This window comes from Aulonocara stuartgranti (genome assembly GCF_965226115.1).
Source record: "Aulonocara stuartgranti genome assembly, chromosome: 14".
Lineage (NCBI taxonomy): Eukaryota > Metazoa > Chordata > Actinopteri > Cichliformes > Cichlidae > Aulonocara > Aulonocara stuartgranti.
Genome location: NC_138950.1, coordinates 22,663,610 through 22,689,023, shown reverse-complemented (window position 1 = coordinate 22,689,023; position 25,414 = coordinate 22,663,610). Strand labels below are relative to the sequence as shown.

Below are 25,414 nucleotides of genomic sequence, written 5' to 3'. Positions count from 1 at the left end.
GACCATTTTTGTCACCGCTGTTGTACTTTTATTTAACCACAAGTTTTATGAATACATATTAAAGACCCAGGTTATTATACGTGATGCTAAATTTCTAGCTAAATGTTATGACCATAGCTTTACATAAACATGTCTGTCTATCACCGATTCCTCTGCCTTTTAATTTGACGATCCAGGAGTTATTACAGTCAGTGGGATTTAACCCGAATTTTCTTTTACATTTCCCAGGTTGCACCGCTGCACCTATACCAGCCATTGCAGTGATGGTCCCACCTTGAAATCCAGACGGAGCAAAAACGAGTCAAAAGAAAGGATCGTTCTGAGATCTTCAGTTTTCGAAAACTCCTCTGTGCCATAAGCTCATGCCATGGCCAGGAAAACAGTTTCTCGGAAAAGTAGTTCCCTGTGACGGATCCACAATACAAAGTTGAGGTCTGCTTCTTCTTAGTAACCCAAAAGGACCAAGATGATGTTTTGGCTGCTGCTAGTTCTGTCCATTTGGCTGGGTCCCAATCAAGCCGACTCTGCTCAGTCCAATGAACGGCGAGTTGTAGCACACATGCCTGGTGACATAATCATCGGAGCATTGTTCTCTGTACATCACCAGCCTCCTGCTGATAAGGTAAACTGAAGTGGTTGTGTGGTTAATACTGGTATAAATGAATCATGTGTAGCTAAATTGATTACATTTTACTTCAACTGACCTTGTGTAATTATTGCTGGATTTCAGACAAACACCATGAAATGATATAGAAATGAATACTTTTAACACAGCGACAGAAAATTTATACATTTTGTCCAATCTCCTGTACCAAAGGTTATAATGTTGCTCTGGTTCTGAGACCCAAAGAATGCTTTCAATTTGTAGAATGGGTAGCTCTCTGTGAGTCCGTCGACATTTAAGTTCCATTAGCTGCCCCGGGAACCAGAAGTCACCCACTGACATTTAAGCTTTTTCCATCTCATTAAGGATAATTGCAAACAGGAAAAATCAGAACAAGGCAGCTATGTGAATACAAAACCAATATTATTCCAACAGTGAAGCACCTGTGTATTAAAAAGCACGGTCTCTTGCATTCATATGGGTAAAAATAACCATTTATAATAATCTAAATGTCACTTCACTTTGGCTTGATTCCTATCTCCTTTGTGTTGTCTAATCAGGTGCATGAACGCAAATGTGGTGCGGTGCGAGAGCAGTATGGCATCCAAAGGGTGGAGGCCATGATGCATACACTGGACCGCATTAATGCTGACCCGCACATCCTTCCCAACATCAGCCTGGGCTGTGAGATCAGGGACTCCTGCTGGCACTCGGCTGTGGCTCTGGAGCAGAGCATCGAGTTCATACGCGACTCGCTGGTCTCCTCTGATGAGGCCGAGGAGTGGGGCGGCGGAACTTCTTGGGGAGGCGGAGGAGGGACGCTAAAGTGCTCAGACCCCTCTGCCACTCCAATGCGGGGGAAGAAACCTATTGTGGGTTTAATTGGACCTGGCTCAAGCTCAGTGGCCATCCAGGTCCAGAACCTGCTACAGCTATTCAACATACCACAGATTGCCTACTCTGCCACCAGTATGGACCTCAGCGATAAGGTGAGCTCTGTTCCTTGTAGACGAATGCTACTGAAGCTCTACAGTTGCATACAAATAAATATTATATAAGAATCAATTACAGAGAAAATCTATTACTGCCACTTTTAATTATGCGAAGTTATTCATTACTCACCGAGTTGAATGCCCTGCATGCTCCTGCAAAACACAATTTGACGCTCCTTTTGTTTCTGTTGTTCCAGAGCCTTTACAAATACTTTATGCGGGTGGTGCCTTCAGATGCCCAGCAGGCAAGAGCTATGGTGGACATTGTCAAGAGATACAACTGGAGCTACGTGTCTGCAATACACACAGAAGGTACGGTCACCCACGCAGACTCTTATGTTTTTCTTTTGTCCTTTTCTCTCTTTTTCTCTGTGTTTGCCTCATTATACTGTGTTCTTGGCTCCTCTTTATATTTATTTGCCTGAAATACCTTCGAACGCAGCCATGTCCAAGCTGAAAGACATCTGAAATCTGTGATGCCTCAATAAAAAAATAACAAAAAACCAGAACTTTCTCATAAATTCCAGCTAAAAAGAAAAAGAGGTAAAATTGTCTTTGAAACAAGGCAAGGAGTCTTATGAGCACAAGGATGTGAAGGAAGAGGGGAGTTGCAAATACAACTGACGAGATCAGCCACGGCGTAGCAACGCTGCAGCAGAGAGCGAAGGAGAAGTGGTTATTACAGAGATGAGGTTTCGGCTTATGAAAGGAAATGCGTTAAAATGGAATTACTGTAGATGGGTTAAAGCTACCTCTATGCCAAGAAGCTGATGGAGAGTAGATCAGAAGGTGATGACTGGAGGACAAAAGGGTCGTGAGAACTAAAAATTATGCTAGAGATCGAACTCTCAAAATAAATGCCTCCATCCTCAATGGAAAACAACAAGGGAAAAGCATGTGAAAACCCGGAGGAGGATTGTGTAGTACAGACAGAGAGAGTACTTGCAGGATTTGCGTGACTCATTCATTCACTCTCTCACCCTGAAGTTATCGGTGAGTTGAGTCACTTGGTTCACTGGTGGAAGATGCTGAAGATAGTGCAACAGCTACCTGAACTGCAGGACAATGAGTACCTCTGTGCCCGTTGAGAGAACAGCTATTGAACCTGAAAGTGTACGATAAAGAGCGATAAGCACACACACAAACACATATCAAGGACTGTTGATCCGGGCCTCTGGCTTTGCCTCCAGCTGCTGCAAGAGCTTTTGAATTTAGGTGTAATGAGTCTGTGTGTGTGCGCGTAGGTGTGTGTGTTAGTGGTGTGCAATTATCTAAGAGTATATATGTGTATATGCATATAGGTTTGTGTGTATAAGAGAAAAAAGTTTATGTGTGTATGTGAGAAACAGCAGATCTGTTCATTTGAAGAAATAAGGCTGCTGAGTGTTTTGTACCCTGAGATTTGCTAATAAGAGTGCCACAAGTCAGCACGAAGTAATTTGCGCTAGTGCACCCAAATGATTTTCATACACTATAAATTTCTCTCACAAACGCTTTCACTGTAGAGCTGTGCGATAATAAATGTTTAGTTAAAACTGATTGAGCGTGAGTGAGCATATGACTCACTGAACCCTGGTAACATGGATTGATTCTAGTAAAACGTTGTGAAATTAAATCCTTATTTGCTTTAATTCTCCTCCGGTGAAACTGAGAAAGGGATTTGTTCACAGATGTTGAGACATATTTATAAATCTTGTCTGAATTTGTTTATTTAAATGAAGAGCTACAGAAAGATCAGGTCACATATTTAGAACAATATAGTGCATATGTGTGACATTTTTGTTTTCTTTGTAATAAGAGTGTGCCTGTGGGCTTACCTATAATGTTATAACAGCATGTATACAGAACAGCTACAACATTAAAACCACTGTTGGTTGGATCCCTGGCTGTTCTGCATGCTTAATATCCTTGTGCAAGTCAAAAAGCACTAAAACATAGAAAAAAGTGCTCGTTTGGCTGTGAATGGATGATTGAGGAACATAAAGTAGGAAATTACTGTCTAAGCACTGTTTTGTGCAGAAGCCTTAGGTCCTGACATTCACATGGACATTATTTAGGTGTGTACAACTTGGCAGACTATACAAGAGCCTCTGATGGCAATGGTCTTCTCCAGCAGGACAGTGTGTGTCTCCACTCTTAAGCACAAGGCAGGGAATCCAACAAAATTCCAGCAAAACATTTATAAAACCTTCAAACTGCCTACACCCTGGATTTATCTAGAATCTACTGAATGGACTGTAATAAACCCACTTCACAGAAGCTCGACTGCGTGTTCCACAGGACCCAAAAGATTTTCTTCTGGCATCCTGGTGCCATACGATGCATGACACCACCAGAGTCCTGACACTTCTAGCAGCACATGAGAAATGTGCACGATATTATCAACATTTCTACAGAAATGTATGCCTTAGAGTATTTGTATTAGCTTAAATGTGCAGAAAATAGTGGTCTTTTCAATTACAAAGACTCAGCTTAACCTTGAAACAGGTTTTCAAGGTCAGATTCTGCCTTGTCAAATGCAAAACATGACAAAAACAATTAGTGTGACAGAGAGAATGAATTAAGATGAAATGTAATGGATGGAAAAGAAGTGGAGACTGAAGGGAGAGGACATATAAGGTGGGGGTGGGGAGAGAACTGTAGGAAAAAATAAGGGAAATGAAGGATTTTTTTTTTATTTATTATTTTTTTTAAAAGGACCAAGATAAATTGGGAATGGGGAACAAGGAGAGAAGAGAGAATGCAGGGAACCGATGATAATAATGCCAGAAAACGATAGAAGACAGAGTACAAGGTGTGTCTGTGTGTGTATTAGGATGTGGAGTGCTTGCAGTAGATAAGAGAGCGTACAGGAGCTGAAGATTCGGAACAAGATTGGTAGTGGTGGTGGTGCTGCTGCTGCTGCTGCTGGTGGTGGGGGGTGTTACAGAGACTCATTAATTCTCTGCATTAAAATTTTGCATCTGGAGGCAAAAGACGGGGGAAAGTGATATGCAAGATACTGGAATACATGGAATATCAGCAAAGTCATTACACTGAAGTAATGAAATACTGTATTTTTTTTTCACCAGGAGGATATAAGGTACATGCATGCAATATGTTGACGTTATTACTGTTTCTTGGTTGTGTAACGCAGACTGTCTGGGCCTGACAGAATATTTTTTCAGCTGTGAATGCTAAAATCAATGCCTGAGATGGACGTAAGAACTCTCGAGCCAAGCACTTTCTCACAACCTTTAATGCAAAGTAACAGGTTCTCTCTGTAACTCAGTTTTAATGGGTGCTTGTTCTTTCGTGAATATGTCAATGTCTAATCCTCAAACTTCAAACGTCACAGTACCTTATCAAAGGTCGATTTAAATGTATCACATAGGCCACTACTATTAACAGAGAATAAGTAGAATATCATTATATAGCCTTCCTTTGGTCACTTTAACCACAGACGCTGAAGGTGAATTATGGCAGGAACTGTAACGTAACACCTCAGATATATCGTGTTCCAAGACATTTGATAAAATAGCATCAAGAGAATTGAAAGGTCAGTTGCATGGAGCATATATAAAAAAAAAAAATCATAAATGACCTTTTAATTTAGGTGATGTCTGTGGGACAGTGGCAGAAACACTGACAGTTCTTGGAATGAAGCCTTTGTAGAGCACCATGGAGAGACCTGCTTGTAGCTGAGTATACTTATCTGCATCACTAAATGCTGTGGAGGGAAAGGGACCCTCTCTTTACCGTCAGCATTTTCCTAATGCACCATCACATGTGTTTCTACCACACGGTCTCACGCGATGATCACAATAGGTTGCGAGTCCAACAACTCACTTACTGTTCATTGTGTGACTTTAATCAGCCAGAATCATCATTATCATCCTCCACCACACCGAGTTTACCATTTCTTTGTTTCACTCTCTCTCTGTGGCCTTCCTCCCCCATTTCTCTCTGTGTTCCTCTGTTCACCTCAATCCAATTCAGCTGAATGGGATTTATTGGCATGATATTTGACATGTGTCACCCCAGCACGCTGAAACAGAAGTTGATCAATGTTTTAATAAATCAAGATGTCAACTTTCCCTCCACACTACCGTTTTGTCTTTTCTCATTTCTTTCTCCTGTTGGTCTTTATTGACTCATTTGATCCTAGCACTGCAGATTCTCCCTCTGCCTCTCATCCTCTGCGTTTTGTCTTCCTCTCTGTTCTCGTCGTCCTCCTTTCTGCCATTGTGTCTCACACTCAGACTCTGGGACAAAACATGGTCCTTGTCTATTTAACTCCTGTGCCTTTTTAGGATTGAGGAAGATGAAAGTAGGAGGGGTTAGAAAGGGCAGCGTAGAGAAAGGTTTAATGAATGGACAAGAAGGGAAAAAAAGTGTTGCCTAAGGGTGAAGATTCAAAGAAGGACAGTTTCTGGATGGGTCCCCAAACAACAACAATGGCTTGTGGTTTAATGAGCATGGGGTCACAAGACTGCATCTCCTCAAATTGGCTTGTCCTCAGGTTTCAGAACTCATGTTCGGGGAATCAATTTAATGGCTTCTGTTAAGACAGATAGTAGTTTGCCAAACATCCTTCAGACCAGGCGCTAGAGGGACTAACTGCATGGTCATTATTATAGGGGAGACATGTCTGACCTATTGTTATGCTTTTAATGGGAATTAATGATTGTTATGTATGCAACAAAATGAAGCTGTGTATGAGGAAAAAGATGCATAACATTTCCACTGACCACAGGCAGACCTGCAGACCCAGATTCCTGATGAGAACAGCTTTTCCGCTTTCCTAGGTCGATTTTAAATGAGCTTTGGTTCTGAGAAAACACCAGTGTTCCTGGTTCATGTTCACATGTGGTTTCTTCTTTGCATTATAGAGCTTTAACCTGGAGTGTGGATGCCACAGTGAATTGTGTTCAGACAATGATTTCTGGAATGTTCCATAACAGAATCATCCCTGTTTTTAATGCAGTGGTGCCTGAGGGCCCAAAGATTGTGAGCATTAAATATGGATTTTGAGGGGGTTTGTCCCTTGTGCACAGAGATTTCTTCAGATTCCTGGAATCTTTTGATGATATTATATGCTGTAGATGATGAGATATTATAAGTTTGTACAGATTTACTACTACTGTATATAGTATTTTATTTTATTCTATTCTGTACAGTTGTGTACTGTATTTATTCTTATTGTATTCTAATTTTTGCTTCATAACTTTTGCACTGTCCACTTCCTGCTGTGACAAAACAAATTTCCCACGTGTGGGACTAATAAAGGTTATCTTATCTTATCTTATTTATATTGAAGATTATTATTCACAGTAGGCACAGCTGTTTGCAGATTGATGATCCTCTGCCCATCTTTACATCTGAGAAACCCTGCCTCTCTAAGATGCATTTTAATACCCGATCATGTTACTGAACTGTTGACAGTTAACACAAATTTTTTTTTTGCACTATACAATTTTTTGTTGCCTCTGTCCAAATTTGTGTTGCTGCTATCAAACATAAGCTCCATCACTCCATCAGAAGTGATGCTAGGCTTGGAATCAAAATGCATGCCAGTGATGGCCAGAAAGTTTCCCTGACAGACAAATGAACCAGTACAGAGGAAGAGAAGACTGCTACCAGTTGCAGCCCTTTTAAGCGTGTGGGCTGGCTTTTGTTTAGGAATGGTGGGAGCAAAAGTGTGTTTGTTTGACAGTGTGTTAGCATTGTTGAGTAGAACCGAGAGAGTGAGAGGCAGAAAAAGAGAGCTAAAGAGAACCAACTTTACTGAAAGAGAAAAAGTGAGAGAGGGCGAGATGTCTCACACAGAAATCCCTGTTGAGTCCTGAGTGAAGTAGGTTACAAGCTTTATCGATTTTGATGATGGTAGCTGTGTGTGTTTGTGCGTGTGTGTGTGTGTGTGTGTGTGTGTGTGTGCGTGCATGCGTGCGTGCGTGTGTCTGTGTGTGTGTCAAAGGATGGTCTGAACCATCTGTCTCCCACTCCTCTCACTGAGACACTAATTACAGGACTTTACACTTCACTCCACCACACTGACTGGCCTGACTGTAGACAGAAACACACACACACACACACACACACACACACACACACACACACACACACACACACACACACACACACAGAGCAAGATCCACAGTGGTCTGGGACTGTGGGACCGCTTCTAATTTCTGTATAATTTTTCTCTTCCTCATTTCTCCCTTGACCTCTTCTTTTTTCCTCCTCATCAATTTATGTGCTGCACAGATCAATGATGCGTAATTAGGTTGCATTCTGTTACAAACACACCGGAAGAAACAAACATTAGATAAAAAGAGGGGGGGTTTGATCTTTTCTTCAATCAACATTGAGAAGGGAAGGAGATAAGAGGGAAGAGGAGGAAAAATTAGAGAGGGGAATCCTATCATGTTCTTTGCCAGTGTGTACAACCCTTCATTAGCATAAATTCCAGGTCACCCACTTTCTCTGGCAAAGAAAGGGGTTCCACAGTGGGGAGATGCTTTCTCTGACACAAATTTCAGCATGCAGGCATCTATCTGTCTACAGTTAAGTCCACAATTTGTTGGACAAAGGCAGTTGTTGTGATTTTGACTTTGTACACCACCACAGTGGATTTTAAATGCGACAATCAAGTTGTGAATGACAAAAGTGAAACTGTTTTTAATCAGGATGTAGCATCAGGCCAGTTAAACTAATGCAATATTTATCTGGTCAGTTAAGAAGGAGGGATAATTACTTTCAGCTGTTGGTGTTAATGAAATTAAGAGCAGGTACACTAGAGGGGCAACGGTGAGACAACCCCTAAAACAGAAAAGGTGTTACAGCTGGAGGCCACAGATGTTTTTTCCCCTGCACCTCTTTTTGGACTGGTTTATCACTAGTTTTAGCTTTTAGCTAGAGTCAGTGTCACTACTGGTATCACAAGGCAATACCTGGACGCTACAGAGGTTGCACAGGTAGTACAACAAAATGTCTTTGACCAACGAATCAGAAACGGACTTCATCCTTTAGGGAGCCCTGTACTCACTGACTGGCACTGTGGAGTTTGATTACCATTTGCATAGAATACCAGAAATGGCGGGTCCACCGCTGGTGCCCTGTGCTTTTCAAAGATGAGAGGAGGTTCACCCTGAGCCAGGGAGAAGTCGTGGAGAGCGTAACACCGTTCAGCATTGATGGTATATCAGTGATGGTCTGGGGGGGCATATCCATGGAGGGACGCACAAAACCTTTTCTAGCTAGGCAACGCTACCCTGGCTACCATTAGGTATTGGGATGAAATGCCTAGATCCATCGTCAGACCCTATGGTGGTGTAGCAGGTCCAGGGTTCCTCCTGGTGCACAACAATGCCCGGCCTCATATGGTGAGAGTATACAGGCAGTTCCTTGGGAAACCGTTGCTATTGACTAGCCCCCATGATTGCCTGACCTAAATCAATGTTTCAGTCTATTCAGTACCACTGGACTGGACCTCAGACTGGAACAGGGCACCAGTGATGCCATTATTAGTCTAAAAAGCCCAAAATAAACCCATCGGATAGACAGGAAAAACTTAATGAGTGGGAAAAATCAATAGTCTGGTACATTTTTAAACGGAGGGAATGAAATGGCCAGCTCAGCAACATCAGGTCTGAAAGGTGCCAAACTCTGTCTTTCTGCTATTGAATCCGATATTAAGTGATCTTTAATCATCATTGATCTGCCAATTCCCTACCACAAAATCTGTGTGATGGCTTACTCTGTCCATGCAACCCATTATTTCACTTGGATTTCCAGTAGAGAGAAACTATCAGAAGTGGACTCTCAACTGCTGTGAGATAAATGTGAGAAAGGGCAACTTTGGGCAATGTCTAGACTTGATTCTCCTGACATTTTCCCAAGTTCCTGTGTGGAGTAGTTCATCTATCTCTCTATGTGCTTCCATCTGTCGACACAGAGACATTTTCCTCTCCTTTTGAAAAAGTTAAGTAATTCTGCCTCAAAACTGAACTAATTAAAAATGTCACCTTTTTTGTGTGTTTCTAGGGAACTATGGTGAAAGTGGGATGGGGGCGTTCAAGGACATGGCAGCCAAGGAAGGCATCTGTATCGCCCACTCTGGTAAGAGACGCAGGTCAAAAAAACCACAGTGAAGTCAACTGTATGAGTCATAAACATTGTTTAAAATATATTAGATCGGAAAAGGCTTGCTGGAATTTTAGTTAGTAAATAGTTTAGTACTGATTCAAAAGCAATAGAGCAGAAGTGCATTACCCACATAAAGTGCTGCTTAGCATTAGGAAGGGCATTACCATCTCTACTGTGTCGTACACCTAATGCTGTCAACACAAATAGCCTGTTAAACAAAAGTTAAAATTACTTTAAAGTACAGCTTAATTCTAAATAAACAGGAATAGTATTTTTTTTAAAGAAGGTGAGATTGTAAGTCATTGTGTTGTTCATTTTTTAATTTCTTCTAAAATGCTTACATTGTGAGTACCACATGAGAATCACAGAACTGTGTTTCGATTTGTGTGACAGGGAAAATCTGGAGCAATGCCGGAGAGCAGAGCTTTGATCGGCTGCTGGAGAGACTGAGGGCCCATCTGCCTAAGGCCAGAGTAGTGGCATGTTTCTGTGAAGGCATGACTGTCCGAAATATCCTCATGGCTATGAGGCGCCAGGGACTGGTTGGAGAGTTTCTTCTCATCGGCAGGTTAGTGGGGCTAAATATGTACTCTATAACATGCAACTCCTCTGTGTTTTTGGTACTGGAGGTTTCAATTTGTGCGGTTTGTATGAAAATAAAAGCCTTAGGCCACAATGCAAGCTCAAATGAGAGTGATATTGTTTTTCATAGGCCTTTTAGGTTTATTTGCATTCACAAACTAACCAGTAGACTGATGAGGAATTTGTGAAAGAACTACAGGAAGGCTTAAAAAAGTATCTGTTTTCAGTCAGCAGAGTAGCCAATGGGTTTGCAGATTGCAGTGTTATTAAATCAATTAAAAAACATTAGCTGGAAAATAATGAAAAAAATCTGTCCTTACAAGGCAGATGCTGTGGCTTAGTGCTCTTCTCTAAACTAACCCTCTCAGTCTTTGAGAATTGCAGACACAGCTATTTAGTTGATCAGTCGATAACTGGATCAATGTTTATTTAAACATTTTGTTAAAAATAATATTTTAAGCACTTCTTTCTGGAAAAATGCTTAAAGTCTGTTTTTCATGAATTTGTTTCGTCTGCTGGTAAAAGAAGACATTTAGTGATTTCATGTTGCACTGTTGGATGGTTTTGAGATGGTTTTTGCATGTTTGGAGGTCAACTGACTGATGTAACTGAAACTAAAAAAAATAATCAGAAATGTAAGTGTCAATAACAACCATTATAGCCACACTTATGAACATTTAATAAGAACCCATCTGGTAAATATATACTTTCAGCTAGTCTCTGCTCTGTTTTTTGTTTTTGTTTTTTTGCATAAAATGTCCATGCTGCTGATGAATAGACTTCAAAGCCCAGTCTGTGCTTCAAAGTAGCTGGTTTTTGACTAGCAGTGCTGCACACATCCCCAGCTGGTTGTGACTGATTGAACTGTATTTGTTGGATATATCTATAATAATAATATTAATAATGATAATAATAATAATAAATGAATGTGTCTTTTGCAAACATAAGCTTAATGGACACACCAATTGCTGTAAACGGCTGAGCTGAGTTGGACAGATAAAGACTTCGTTATAAAATTCTAGAAACTGAAATAAAAACTGATGCATTTCATAAATGGAGATCTGTCTCTGCCACAGACGGGGGTGAAGGCTGCAGGAAATGATTAGATAATGTAACAATCATTTTCTAAGTCTTGTTTGAGGTATTCCTTAGAAAAGCTGCCTTAATTTTTAAATAAAATAATATCCGCAGTTAATAATGAATGAACGGACAAACTCAAAAAGCCAGTTTATGGAAAAGCTACATTTTTTGCATCAGGAGTGGTGATAAACACTCAGTATTACAACTAGAGACATTGTCGTGGTAGAGTATGCACTAACATTTGGTTATATGAGGTCGTTTTCACATAAAGCTCCATTTCTGTGTGGATGAATTGATATGCAGAAAGAAAAACTTTCCAAATCAACAGTTTTTACCTACATCTGTGTATATATGTGTGTGTGTGTGTGTGTGCGTGTGTGTGTGTGTGTGTGGCTACATACGTCTGTATGAAAGTTGCTTCTAAGCCTCTCGAGTTACGGTTGCCATGCCAACTGTTGATTAACATAAGATGAATAATGATTTTAGCACCTATGCCAGCCAGCATGCGAAGAGGAAAAACAATAGCTTTTTGCATATACTGGAAACAACATGATGGGATTGCCTTTAAAATGGCACAAGTGTGACTGGTTCCAATTCTGTTCTACTTTTCCCCCCAGTGATCTCTGCTGTTTCACTAAATCATCATGCCCTGCATCATATTTGTTGTCATCACCACCTTGATGCTCATTACCATCTTACTCATCATCATCATTATCCTCCTCATCAACATCATCATCATCATCGCTGTCTATATGAGGTAAAGTCTACTGTACTCAGTCTGCAATTAGAGATTGAAGTGAGAGAGAGAGAACGATCATGAAGTAGGCAGACATTTTCTGTCCTCACAGAATTAAAGGACTTAATCAGTCGTAACTTTGATGCACTGTCAGGGGAGAAGTTCTTTGTTAGGTCTGACTATGTATGATATAAAGAGTTTAATGGATAATTTCAACAGAACCTCCAGGGGAAAAAATAAAATTAACAGTGACAAAAGGCCTCATTCACAAACTGTGCATGTGAACGTTTTACATACAAATTTGTGATTGATCCATGTTTCCTTGCCTGAATTTGGTCACACTCTGCTGGATATCATGAGTATTCACAAATGATAAAGTCAAGCTGATTCACGAAAAAGGCCTGAATTAAACCACCTTGTTACTAGTGCATTAAATAACAATGAAAATGACCCATTAATCCTAGCGGGATGTTGTGATTGTGACTATAAGGTTTTGACAAATACCTGCTTACTGATGTTTGTCCAGTAACTGAAGAGATTCTGTTGTTTTTTTCCTGCATTGCGTTCTTTTTTCCTCATCTGTTTAAGTTTACTTTGATTCTTTTGTTTGGACTTGATTCACTGACATACAAATGGTGGTAAGAAGAAAATCATCTGGTGTGCACATGTCACAAATTTGCAGTTATTTTATGTACAAAAAACAAATTTCTTTCCACATTAGTGAATGAGACCCATCAATTGCAATGCATAATGAAGTGTAGGAAAAAAGTCAGCTGTGGGACATCACTATGGTGTCACAATTACATCGTCGTCATCTCCGTTTTAGTAACGAAAACAGAAGAGTTATTCTTCACTCAGCAGAAGTTATCAGGACTAAAAATCAGCCAGTCTGTTTTGATTTGGTCAATTAATTAAAAACCAGCTTTCCTTAGGAATTACTATCATAAATGAACTGTAGTTGTAAATTGGAGATGGTCACGGGTGGGCGCCCTGCTAACTGGAGGTCTGTGAAAGGAGCTTCTGATTAATCCAGTTGGGGAGACAGGTGTATAATGCAGGATAATTAGATTACCGCAGAATCACAAAGATGATGATAAAGCAGGTTTATGGAGGGCAAATGAGCATGGAATACCACAAGATCTCTGGATCTCCAGGGTCCATATTTATACTGTTTAAATAAGCCAAGTGCCACATGAAATACAAGCATTTAATCTGAGTAAATTGGTGGTCTGTAATTTATCCCTCACTGTGCCCTTCACATTTTAAGACTATTCTACATCTAGGCTCGGCTCCTACATTAACAGTGTAACAGTGTTGCACGTAACATTGTATTTGTTACAAACTCCTCAGTTCTGTAGTTTTGCAACAACTTGAAATTTAGATTTTGCCGATTTTATGAACCCTCAATGGTTGCTTTGTTTAAGTGCTTTTCTGATTTTATATTTTTTATCTTCTTCCCTCTTGAAATAATCTTAACACCCAAATCAGGTCCTGGGGCTCACTATCACATCGCAAGAAAACTAATGTCTTACACACATACACCATAGGCAGCATAATGTAGACCCAGAGATTCTCCTTCCTGCATCTGAATATGTTTATTGCTTCTCTTCTATAATTCCTTATGGTGCCAGAGGGCTACAAGCCCATTAATGAATAGCTGGGCTGAGATAAATATCTATATCCACACGGGACACGTAGATACCCCCGCACACTCAGTGCAATAACATAAATGCAGGTTCTGTCATAGCATCAGTTTTTCTCTCTGTCAACTTAGTAGCCTCCTATTTGTCTTCTTTATGAAGTCTGATGAAGTCTTTTTAGTGACAGCGAGAGATAAATCAGTTTCAGCCGCCACTTTAGTGAGATTTTCTGCATTTTATGGTCGGCTATTATACTTTGATATGTCTCCTGCTCAAGCACTGCTTCTCAGTTACCTGTTACGCCGCATTTCAGGGAAGTGTTAGTGACAATGTGCACATTATTTCTCACAAAGTAAATGTATTAAAACAGATAGAGAACATTGGTTAGAAAGTAAAAAATGCAAATGCTTCAACTACAAAATGTGTTTAAAACCAGTAGATGGAAATTTTTGAAGGCTTGCGGTGCTGCAGGGAATTACTGTGTCAGCCAACGTGTAACCAGTGCTGGTTTGTCTGTATTTCCATAAGAGGCAGACTCTCTGACTCTGCTGAAGAGACTCATATACTGCTGAATGAATTGAAAGTGAATAGTTTGAATCAAAAAGTCAAAAAGCAGAGTCTCTCTGGAGATCATCCCGCATGAGTCTGCACCCCTTCTGCCTGCTGTTGCCATGGAAATATCCCCAGCCATATTTGGATGAATCCAGCATAGCAGCTGGGGTGATATGTGGCGCAGGCGCATGTGTTTATGTGAATGGCTATGTGATTGCGTGGGTGCATCTATATATGTGTGTGTGTTTTGTGTGTGTGTTTGACTGTCAGTAAATGTGTTTGTATTCTGAGGTTTTCTGTGGCCTGACATCATCTCTGTTGGATGAAGGGCTTATATATATGTATTTATGGCTAATTTAGTTAATTTCTTACACACAATGCTTTGACTTCCATACATCTTTTGTCCAGATCTGTCCCCACAGGTCTAAATACTCTTTCTCCTTTCTTATCATCTCTCCATTCACTTATGACTCTATCTTGTCATCTCTCGCTCTCTGCTGCTTTCTTTTCTTCCCATGAATCCAGCTGCTTGCATTTTTCAGAGATTAACAGCGTGATGTATACCTGTCAAGCACAGCATTGTAACCACCTGCCCAATATTGTGTACCTCCCACTAGAGAACAACACTGACAGTGGTATCCTTTGATATCCAGCACCAGGATGTTGTGAGAGGCGTGCATGGTCTGCAGTCAGGTTTAGTTGGGTGCTGCATGGCGCTGGTAACACCAGGACCCAAGCTTTCAAAGCAGAACATTGCTTTGTAACAACATGATCAACTATAAAAAGGTTTCAGTGATTTTTATGTTGTGGCTTATCAGTGCATGGAGGCCCTGCAGTGTCGCACTTCACACCCCAGCTGTGGGTTAAAGCCCAACATGCCTGTGTTTTAGACTGAGAGAAATTGGAGAAAAAAAAATCTCATGGTAAAACGTTTGAGTGACTCAAAGCAGCCTGCCTTCAGAATTGGTTTTTAGTGGGTTGTGCACCTGTATAGTCATGAGATGAGGCCAAAGACATAGTGAGGGCAGAGAAAGAAATCAGACCGAGGAGGGGAAGAAGTAATTCAGAAAGAAGAAGGGAGACTGTGATTGAAGAGAGGAGAGATTAGCAGATCAGGGCAGAGAGCAGACAGTGTGTGTGTCACATTCGCATATCAGGGTATAAAAGATTTGTTGTCGCACATAAGAGCAAACCTCTCAGTAGGAATGTAATTTACGCATCACTGCTGCGCTTTGGATACATCCGCACACATTTACATGTGGACACCCGCAGGTGCTGATCCTCACACTCATACCGTACAAGTGCAGGTTTCAGTCTGTTAGTGGTCATGGAGCTGTGTAATGTTTTCTAGTATCATGTTAATTAACCCTTGATTAAAACAAGAGCCGTTTCATGTAATTTAATTGGCGAAATGATAGAAATGAATTCTGCTGTTTCTTTTTAAAGCTTTGCAATAAAAGACGGATGACAATTAGGCACGAGGGAATATGTCGTAATGAATGATCGAAGGATGAAAATGGGGAGAGGGAGAGAAAGAGGGACCTTTTGTTTTTTCGTGTGATTATGCGTCGTTAGTGTTTATTTTCCTCCGCTGCGTGTAAATGTGCATGCGTGCAGCTGCGTGTGACAGTGAGTGATCTCAGTGTGGTGTACTGACGGTTTCCAGAGGTTCACTGATAGATGCATTTTAACTGAATATAACCCAGTGTAAACTGTTGGCATGGGTGCAAATTGGATTTAAAAATTTAACACTGGAAAGCTGTGCTAATGACTCAACATTCGAGGCATCAGGAGCATCTAGCTTTGAATTAATCTCTATCAGACACTTTTAATTAAAAAAATAAACTGTTCCTTGGAGCAGTGAAGATGTCCATCTGTATAGGGCTGCTCAATTAATCGAATTTTAATCACGATTACGATCTGGGCTTTCAACGATCATTAAAAATGACGGAGCCGATTATTAGCCCCTCCCTCATTTATCCGCGACACCTTAAAGGCCGGTCCGTGAAAATATTGTCGGGCATAAACCGTCCGTGGCGCAAAAAAGGGTGGAGACCGCTGATTAAGAGGACCCGAGGGAAGCTCAGAAAGCTAAGCAGAAGTTATTTGGAGAGTGACTGCCGTTGGTTGAAAAGAGTTAAAAAAAAAAAAAAAACTTCAGTGGTGTTGCACACTATTTTATATTATTTTTTTAAAGTCATTGTTAACCCTTTAAAGCCGGTCAGAACAGCACGCTCCGTTTTGCGTAACTATTTTTAAATCCCTGTAGAACCTGAACCGTGTAAGCTAGCGCAATAATTTGTTTTGCATATGAAACCGGAGGAGTTGTACTTACATCCAGGGGCGGAGCGTGGGGGTGGCTTACTGGGCTTAAGCCCGGGTTGTTTTGTCAGAAGCCCGGGGTCTTTTGGAGTGTAATTTTTTCATAGTTAGATGCCTGGCTGACAACTGTATAAAACAAAAAGTACACACAATATTCGAAGCACATAGTGCACACTGTGGGAATTTACGACTGTGCGTGAATCCCCCCTGATATTGGTATGATCCGAGCTCAGGCACTAAGTGACTGAGCGAGGGGGCGGGGCAGCTGCTGCCTGTGTGCGCTGTTGGAGAAACGGAGCCAGGCATACTAAGGAGAGCTTAAGTTTGACCAGTTACCAAAGAAAATCATTCATACCGTACAAATAATGTAAATATGACGGTGCATCACGAAAGATTGATATCAAACTGATCACTTGACCAATATTACGTTACTCGCTCTTCAAGTGAATCAACAAATGGCAAAATGAAAAGCCGAACAAATGCTATTTTTTTAGAGTCTTAGCTTACGTGTGTTTATTTCATATTTTCAGTTCTTACCCTCCCCGACTAAATCGGTTTCAGTTATGTACTGAAATATAAGAATGGACATTAGAGGGTTCTTTCAAAGAAAAAACTCAGGTAAATGTTATTTTATATATTATGCTTTGTATGTTGTTCAGTATATTTCTATGCAAAACAAGAGGGATTTCAGTACACAGCAGGATATTCACATTTGTAACCAGATATTTACATACACTTTAGGGAGAAAACATAAAACATTTTTACTGTACAACATCAATTTAGAGTAAACTTTTGTTTTAGATAAATATTGAAATATCTTTTGAATTAGTTAAATGTCAGAATAAAGAGAGACAGAGCTGTCTATTTTTTATCACTTTGATCAAATTTAGGAGTACATATACATTAAGTTTATTGTTAATTAGTAAGAAACTCCAGACGATTCCATTCTGAGCTGAAGAAGCTTCTGATAGGTTAGTAGAGTCCATGTGAGTAAACTGGTGGCACAGCTGTGGATGCATATAAGGCAAAACACAGAGCCTGTTTTTTTGAAATGGGAAAATCAAGAGATGTCAACCAAAACACCAGGAAAAGAACTGTGGAGCTCCATAAGTGTGGCTCAGTTTGAATACAATTTGGTGCCATTTGCAATTAAGAAATACAGATAGTTTCTCTCTTTACTCTTAAAGTTAACAAATATGTTTTTTATATTTATCAACCAAAAAAAATAAACATTTAGTCCGATTTGATGTTACAATTAAAAAGTGTTTGTGTTTTGATCTGAACAGTACATAAATATGTGGTTTCAACTGTATATTTGATGATTGTCAGCACAAAGAGGGAGAGAGAGGAACAGAGAGGGAGATGGAGAATGAGGACAGAACAGAGATGAACAAGAGCAGGTGAGACACACATGTTAGTCAAATGGTCATTTGCCAAAAGTATCACCGTATCATAGGTCCTCATGTATCTCGTACCTAGTGTTTCTTTTTAGGTTTGCTATTTTTCAAATTCTATATTTATTAAGTTATGCAGGCTTGTTCGCACAACAAGGATAAATAATTATATAAACTTTTCTCAATCTAAATATTGTACTTTGGTAGAATTAAAAAAATAAGTGTAGTGCAGGTCTATGATGATTTTTAGTGCTACTATCATCTAGTTCTGATTCTGGTTCTGTCTTGGTTAAGTCCTCAGTAGTCCTGATTTTGAACTGTTGTAGTCCTGTTTTAATTCAGGATCAGTTCTGCCTGGTTGAATTGGGGTTTAGTCCCTGTGTCTTGATACAGCCCCGACTTTGTTCTGCCTTGCTGCTTAATTAAAAAACTAGTTTAAGATGTCCTGCACATGTGATATATATTTTTCCCTATATGAAGTCATTCTTTTTTGAACAAAACTCAAAACAGAGCCTATTAATCTTTCAGTCATTTCTAACCCCCCCCCCCAAAAAAAAAAAAAAAAAAAATACCACATGCATACTACCCTTTAGGGCTAAGCCCCGGGTGTTTCAAATGTCTGGCTCCGCCTCTGCTTACATCTGATGCCATCAGCTTGTCCTCGGTCACGGTTTCGTTCCACATATAGCTTTGCAAAAACTGCATAAAAAGCGCTTGCAGGAACAAAAGCATAATATTCCAGAAACACGCTTTGCCGTTCCTATCAGCTGTTCGTAACACTTCCCACAGTGAAATGATGCACATGCTGTTTTCTTTGCAAATTTGCATCATAGGATTGTTTTTTGTTTTTCCTGCAGTATATAAAAATTGCTGTATCTCCAAAATAAAACTATGAAGACACTCAAAATAAATTTCCTGTGGTGGGAAACTATTTTTTGCAACTTTATTGTATTTAAAGTTTTGAGGGATAAGCCTCTTAAATTTCTCCAAGTAGAAATATATGTAAACAAAACAAAAGCGATTTTCAATTTTTTTTGTAGTTTATTGCACTTTTTTGCAATTTATGTAATTACTATGCACTTAATGCATACATATTATTAAAATATGAGCTATAACAGTTGTATTGATGTATAGCAACTTGAAATGCTCCCACAAATGGCACTACAGCATGTAAAAAAATAAATAAAAATAATATAAGCTCTGGTGGACTTGGTTCTATAGTAGGTCTTAAAGGGTTAAATAAATATCGTCAAATAATCGTGATCTCAATTTCAGTGAAAATAATCGTGATTATCATTTTTGCCATAATCGAGCAGCCCTACATCTGTATATGAAATGTGAATCTTTAACCAGTGCTCTAATTTCAGTCATTTGAATTTGCAGAAAACACTAAAAACTTGTCTGTAGAGAGCTGAGGCCTGGTTCTCTCTTCCATTAATTTGTTATTTTATGCAGTTTGTTCTTGCTGAACATTCAGTTCAATAGGTTTTCTTAAAAAAAAACAAAAAATCTGTGCATACAGTAATGTGTAAAAGTCTTGAGCCACCTTTCATTTCTTTATATTTTGCTAGGAAAACGAGAAATGGTTGCAGTGATTCATTGAAATACAGTAGATAAAGCAAAATAGAGATGTGGAATTCTAATGAGCTTGAAAGTCAATATTTGGTATGAACTTTTGTTAGACTTGGGAACATGGCGTTGTTTTTGTAGCCATTTTTCTAGTTTTAAGGTTTTAAAAGTGGCAGTTTTGATTTTCGTAAACGAGACGCTCTCATGACTCATGGAGTGACGCTACTGACCAGCCAATCGGTGGCATGCAGTCTGATGACATCACATTTTAGAACCCGCTCAGATCGCTTGGAACTCCGAGGAATTAAAAAAGTACCTGCTACCAGGTGGCTGAAAACTGTGGCAAAACATGCCGGGTCAATCTGAGTAGATAGTAATGGAAAAGGGGATACGAAGATCCCAGATTGTTTCCATAATGTTGAGGTTTGGGCTCTGTGAAGGTCAATCCATGACTGATAGTGATAGAAATTAAACTGCTGTCAATCAGATGCTTTCCAGATAGTACTGCATAGTGGTTTAAAATCTGATGGTATTTTTCTGTGTTCATAATTCCATGAAATTTGACAAGATTCCCAACACCATTGGTTGAAAGACCCATCTTGTTTTACAGATGACTGTAGAAATCCACTGTTGTACCTTTCTTCTGACCTCCTCTGTACTTACTGAGCGATCGTGGCGAGTTGGCAGTTCGTCTTGTAATCGGAAGGTTGCCGGTTCGAGCCCCGGCTCTGACAGTCTCGGTTGTTGTGTCCTTGGGCAAGACACTTCACCTGTTGCCTACTGGTGGTGGTCAGAGGGCCCGGTGGAACCAGTGTCCAACAGCCTTGCCTCTGTCAGTGCGCCCCAGGGCAGCTGTGGCTACAATGTAGCTTTCCATCACCAGTGTGTGAATGTGTGTGTGAATGGGTGGATGACTGAATGTAGTGTGAAGTGCTTTGGGGTCCTTAGGGACTAAGTAAAGTGCTAGATGCATTTTCTGTCCAGTTCTCGTGTAATGTGGCATAACTCAGTCTTTTCTCCCTGTTTCCCTTCCTTAAGAATGGCTTCTTGACAGCCACCCTTCCACTGAGAAGAAGTGGGAACAAATGAGGTGTTTTTGCAACAGGCTGCTAATAACAAACCTAAAGATATTATTTAATTTTTTTCCTCAGTTGTTTGTTATGTGCAGACATAACCCTGCTTCACCCCTCATGTCAGGTGCCTATTGTATTAAGAAAAAACTGCTGTCTTTGTGGCTTAACAAACTTTTACATTAACAGTAGCTAGCAATGGTTCAGGTCTAGCTAACAGGTATTCCTTTAATACCGCTTAAAAAAGGAATAACAACAATAATCCACACAGCTTGTTATTGGACAAATATGCACATTTGTAGAAACATCCTTCACGATATTTGAATTTTTTAAACAAGCACCCTGTTTTCATCACTGTTCCTGACATTCTTTTGTTGTACCACATTAAAAGTTTCCTTGTGAATTTGACAATGGAAGAAATTCACAAAGCAAAGAGCCTTGGATCTTTTCATTCAGTGGTGTCAAAAATGTCAACTACATATCAAAGAGCTCTGGCAGAAGGTGTATGACTTCACTTTATAAACTCCAATAAAACTCTGCCTTAGCTTCCATTTTCTGTTGTCAGTTTGGGTGAAGTCCGCTAAGACAGCCGATCAAAAGGCTGTTGCATGAAACTACCCGACATCACAGAATTCTTTATTCAGCTCACACACTGTTCCCTGTCTTTATCTGTCTGTCTCTACCTGCTTCTTCCCTTGGCCGACTTGCTTCCTTCCCTCTTTGTCATGCTCCTCACTTTTTGACACTTTCTTTGTGCCCTGCTTTTATATTCTCTGTCTGGGTCTTTCTCATGAATGAATTTTGTGAGTTGAGTAGAAACACTTAAAGCCATATCAGGGACAGCAGCTTCATTGTTGTTCAGTATGACGCTTGAAATTGAAAACCTACCATTCTAGGGACATTTTGCAGCCACAGACACACCCAGCCTATTTGCAGTTATTCGGCTGTGATGCAGGGTGATGCTTCTACAAAAACAAACTTGACAAGACTGAATTTTTACTCGGGAACTAATTCTGATTAGTGACAATCTACACTTTCTGCTTTTACCATTTCACCCACTGAAAATTACAGTCTGCACCTGCTAAAATCGAAAGCTGTCTGAAGACTTTGCACATCGCTAATAACAGGAAAAAACAGAAATTTACCACACTAGCTGATTTTCCAGCCAATGTGTCAAAACAGGTTAATTTACTTCTGCATACATTTTCACACTAACATTCAAATGTACAAAATTCTTGAAGTGTATAGCACAGGTTTCTCCAACAGAAAGAGAGAAAATATAGTGACATACCCTGAACGCACAACGTGTCTAACCTTGATGCAGGTGGACTAAACCAGCGGAAGACCACACCAAGTGCCCTTCCTATCAGTTAGAGGAATTGGATTAATTCAATAATGCAGACTATAATTCACACGGTCTCACCAAAATTAGACAATAGAAGATTGGAAAAATGTTGTCCTATCTGATGAGACTAAATTTCTGCTGCAGCATTCAGATAGTATGGTCAAAATGTGGTTTAAACAACATTAAAGCAGGTATCCATGCTGCGTTGTATGAACAGTTCAGGCTGCTGGTGGTTTAATTGTTTGGGGGTTTCTTGGCACCTTTTGGCCTGGTCTGTTCCAGCTAAGCATTGTTCAAACACCACAGCTATACAAGCAAATTTCTGGGGACCTTGTTGAATCTATGCCAAGAAGAATTAAATCAGTCCTGATTATAAAAGGTGGTCCAACCCAGTACCAGCAAGGTGTAACTAATAAAGTGTCCAGTGAGAATAAACTAATCAGAAATAAGAGCAAGACTAAAACCACAAAAACCCTTTAAAGGATCCCCAAGAGAGAAGAGGAAGTGAAAGAGGAAAAAGACCAAAGGAAGCAGCTTTTAGAATAGAATAGAATAGAATTCAACTTTATTGTCATTGCACATGTCACAGGTACAGGGCAACGAAATGCAGTTTGCATCCATCCATGATGGATCCATGCTTTAGCCATGATATAGATATATTACAATATATATTAGCAATAATATAGATATTGCAGAAATGGGTCTATTATGGTATGTTATAATGTACACAGTATGAAGAATGTTATGAATATTCTATAACTATAAGTATGTACAGGCTATGAACAGGATAAAAATATGAAAAACTATACAGAAATCTGAGATATACTGCTATACAAAAATGTGAACTATGCAAGTTATAAACAGTTGTAGGATTAAAAATTATTGTATGTACAGAATGATTATTTACACAGAGCTATACAGTAGTGCAGTTAAGATAAGTGAGATATGTGGATAATTTCTACAGAGGCTATATAAAGTGCTAGTGGTTGTGAGTGGTAGTTCAGTCCATGTTATTATTGTGTGTTTGAGGGTACAGTTGTCCATTGTGTGTGTAGGTGGTTGTGGGTGTGTGTATGGTGGGTGTGTGTATGTTCAGTCCATGTGTTAACGTGGGTCAGATGTCAGGAGGCAGAGTTCAGGAGTCTGACAGCTGTGGGGAAGAAGCTGTTCCGGTACCTGGTGGTCTTAGTCCGGAGGCTCCTGTAGCGCCTCCCAGAGGGCAGGAGGGTGAAGACTCCATGTGATGGGTGACTGGGGTCTCTGATGATTTTCCCAGCCCTTTTCAGACACCGCTTCCTGTAGATGTCCTTTATGGCAGGAAGTGGTGCTCCGGTGATGCGCTGGGCAGTTTTCACGACCCTCTGCAACGCCTTCTGCTCCGAGGCAGAGCAGTTCCCGTAACAGACTGTTATACAGTTGGTCAGGATGCTCTCGATGGTGCAGCGATAGAAGTTCACCAGGATGTCTGAGGACAGGTGGTTCTTCCTCAGAGTCCTCAAGAAGAAGAGGCGCTGGTGAGCCTTCTTGATCAGCTTGGAGCAGTTGGTCGTCCAGATGAGATCCTCGGAGATGTGGACTCCCAGGAACTTGAAGCTGCTCACACGCTCCACAGCCGTCCCCTTAATGTGGATGGGTGGATGTGGGCCAGCATTCCTCCTGTAGTCCATGATGAGCTCCTTAGTCTTCTCAGTGTTAAGCAGCAGGTTGTTTGTGTCGCACCACTCAGCCAGACGATCCACCTCCTCCGTGTAGGCGGCCTCATCGTTGTCACTGATGAGGCCAATCACCGTGGTATCATCTGCAAACTTAATGATGGTGTTGGAACCATCAGCAGGTCTGCAGTCGTGGGTGAAGAGGGAGTAGAGGAAGGGGCTCATCACACAGCCTTGTGGTACACCGGTGTTTATTGTGATTGTAGATGAGCAGCGGTTATTCAGCCGGACAGGTTGGGGGCGGTTGGTCAGGTTTTATTCATTTGTGGTAATAATCCATAAACATAAACCACATATTTAATGCATTAATTTAAAAATAGTAGTCTCTGACATTTCATCCAATTTAAAAGATACATAAGAGCGTGTTATGGGATTTGAGTAGAACATGGCAGCAGTTCTTCGTGGCAGTGTGACGGTATGAGGGATTAACATAATAGCAACTTGTTATTACCAGTAATAAAGAATTGAGTATCTGTGACTTTTGCATATGTTTCAGTTTTAGTGCAGCATTCATAGGCATTGGTGCTATTGGCACAGCTGTTATTGTGCTCACTCCCTTCAGGTCAGAGCCTGCAGTTAGATTTTAATTGTGAATTCTTCTTGATGTGATGTCGAGTTTGCTGAAATAGCATTACATCATGCATCACCAAAACCTGGTGCTACGTCTAATGCTGCACTGACCTTGTACCAGTGGTCCATGGCAATTTAGCAGTAGGTTATTTTTAGCAACAGAATTTACGGTGGCCCCTAGAGACAAAGCACGTACAAACTCCAAAACACTTACAAATTCCAAATAGCACGCACAAACTCCAAAACACATGCAAACTCCAAAACACGTGCAAGCTCCAAAACATGTGCAAAATCCAAAACACGTGCAAAATCCAAAACACGTGCAAAATCCAAAACACGTGCAAAATACAAAACACTTACAAAATACAAAACACGTACAAAATACAAAACACGTACAAAATCCAAAACACATGCAAACTCCAAAACACGTACAAAATCCAAAACACGTGCAAAATCCAAAACACGTGCAAGCTCCAAAACACTTACAAAATCCAAAACACGTGCAAAATCCAAAACACGTGCAAAATCCAAAACACGTGCAAAATCCAAAACACATGCAAAATACAAAACACTTGCAAAATTGTTTTGGATTTGGGGTCTGCAGCCTTAAAGGCCGCATTTTAAGGCCGATTATGTCACAGCGACGCGACGAAGACTGTCCCAATTCAAAGCGGAAGCGGAGCGGACGAAGAGTAAACTTTCAGAAGTAAGTACTGAATATTATGTCACTTATTTATGTGCAAATGTTTTTATAATGAAGAACATTAAACCATTATTGTTGGCCACATGTCGGGAAAGTTATGTGACATTAGTGACGTTTGTACTAACTTGGTTTTAAAGCCTTTACTTCAAAATATTCGCCGTTCAATAGCTGAACTTAATCTTACAGAGAATGTGATGATTTTATGCATAATTAAAGTCAGTCATGTCAGTCAGCTGACGGTTCACTCGTTAAGCTGAAAGAAAGATGCTTTAATCACAGGAGTCATACGTGTCCACTGTACCATCTGGGAATTCTTCTTGTTTAGCACTTGTAATAACACAAACACTAAATCCTCCTTCTCGTGTGCTGTTTGTAGCAGTGTGTACACCTGAGACTTTCACCTGTCTGTCTGTCCT

At 40.2% G+C, this 25,414-nt stretch overlaps 1 protein-coding gene across 2 annotated transcripts in view; it reads left to right on the top strand.

Moving 5' to 3' along the window:
• The window catches only part of grm5b (glutamate receptor, metabotropic 5b), a 92,546-nt gene that overhangs the window by 8,682 nt on the left and 58,450 nt on the right, over nt 1-25,414 (top strand). For both annotated transcript variants that reach the window (XM_082501980.1, XM_082501981.1), the window contains exons 2-6: nt 229-622; nt 1,165-1,593; nt 1,794-1,908; nt 9,622-9,696; nt 10,117-10,291. In XM_082501980.1, coding sequence (XP_082358106.1) covers nt 467-622; nt 1,165-1,593; nt 1,794-1,908; nt 9,622-9,696; nt 10,117-10,291 — 950 coding nt within the window. In that variant the 5' untranslated portion in view covers nt 229-466. The remainder of the gene's footprint in view (nt 1-228; nt 623-1,164; nt 1,594-1,793; nt 1,909-9,621; nt 9,697-10,116; nt 10,292-25,414) is intronic.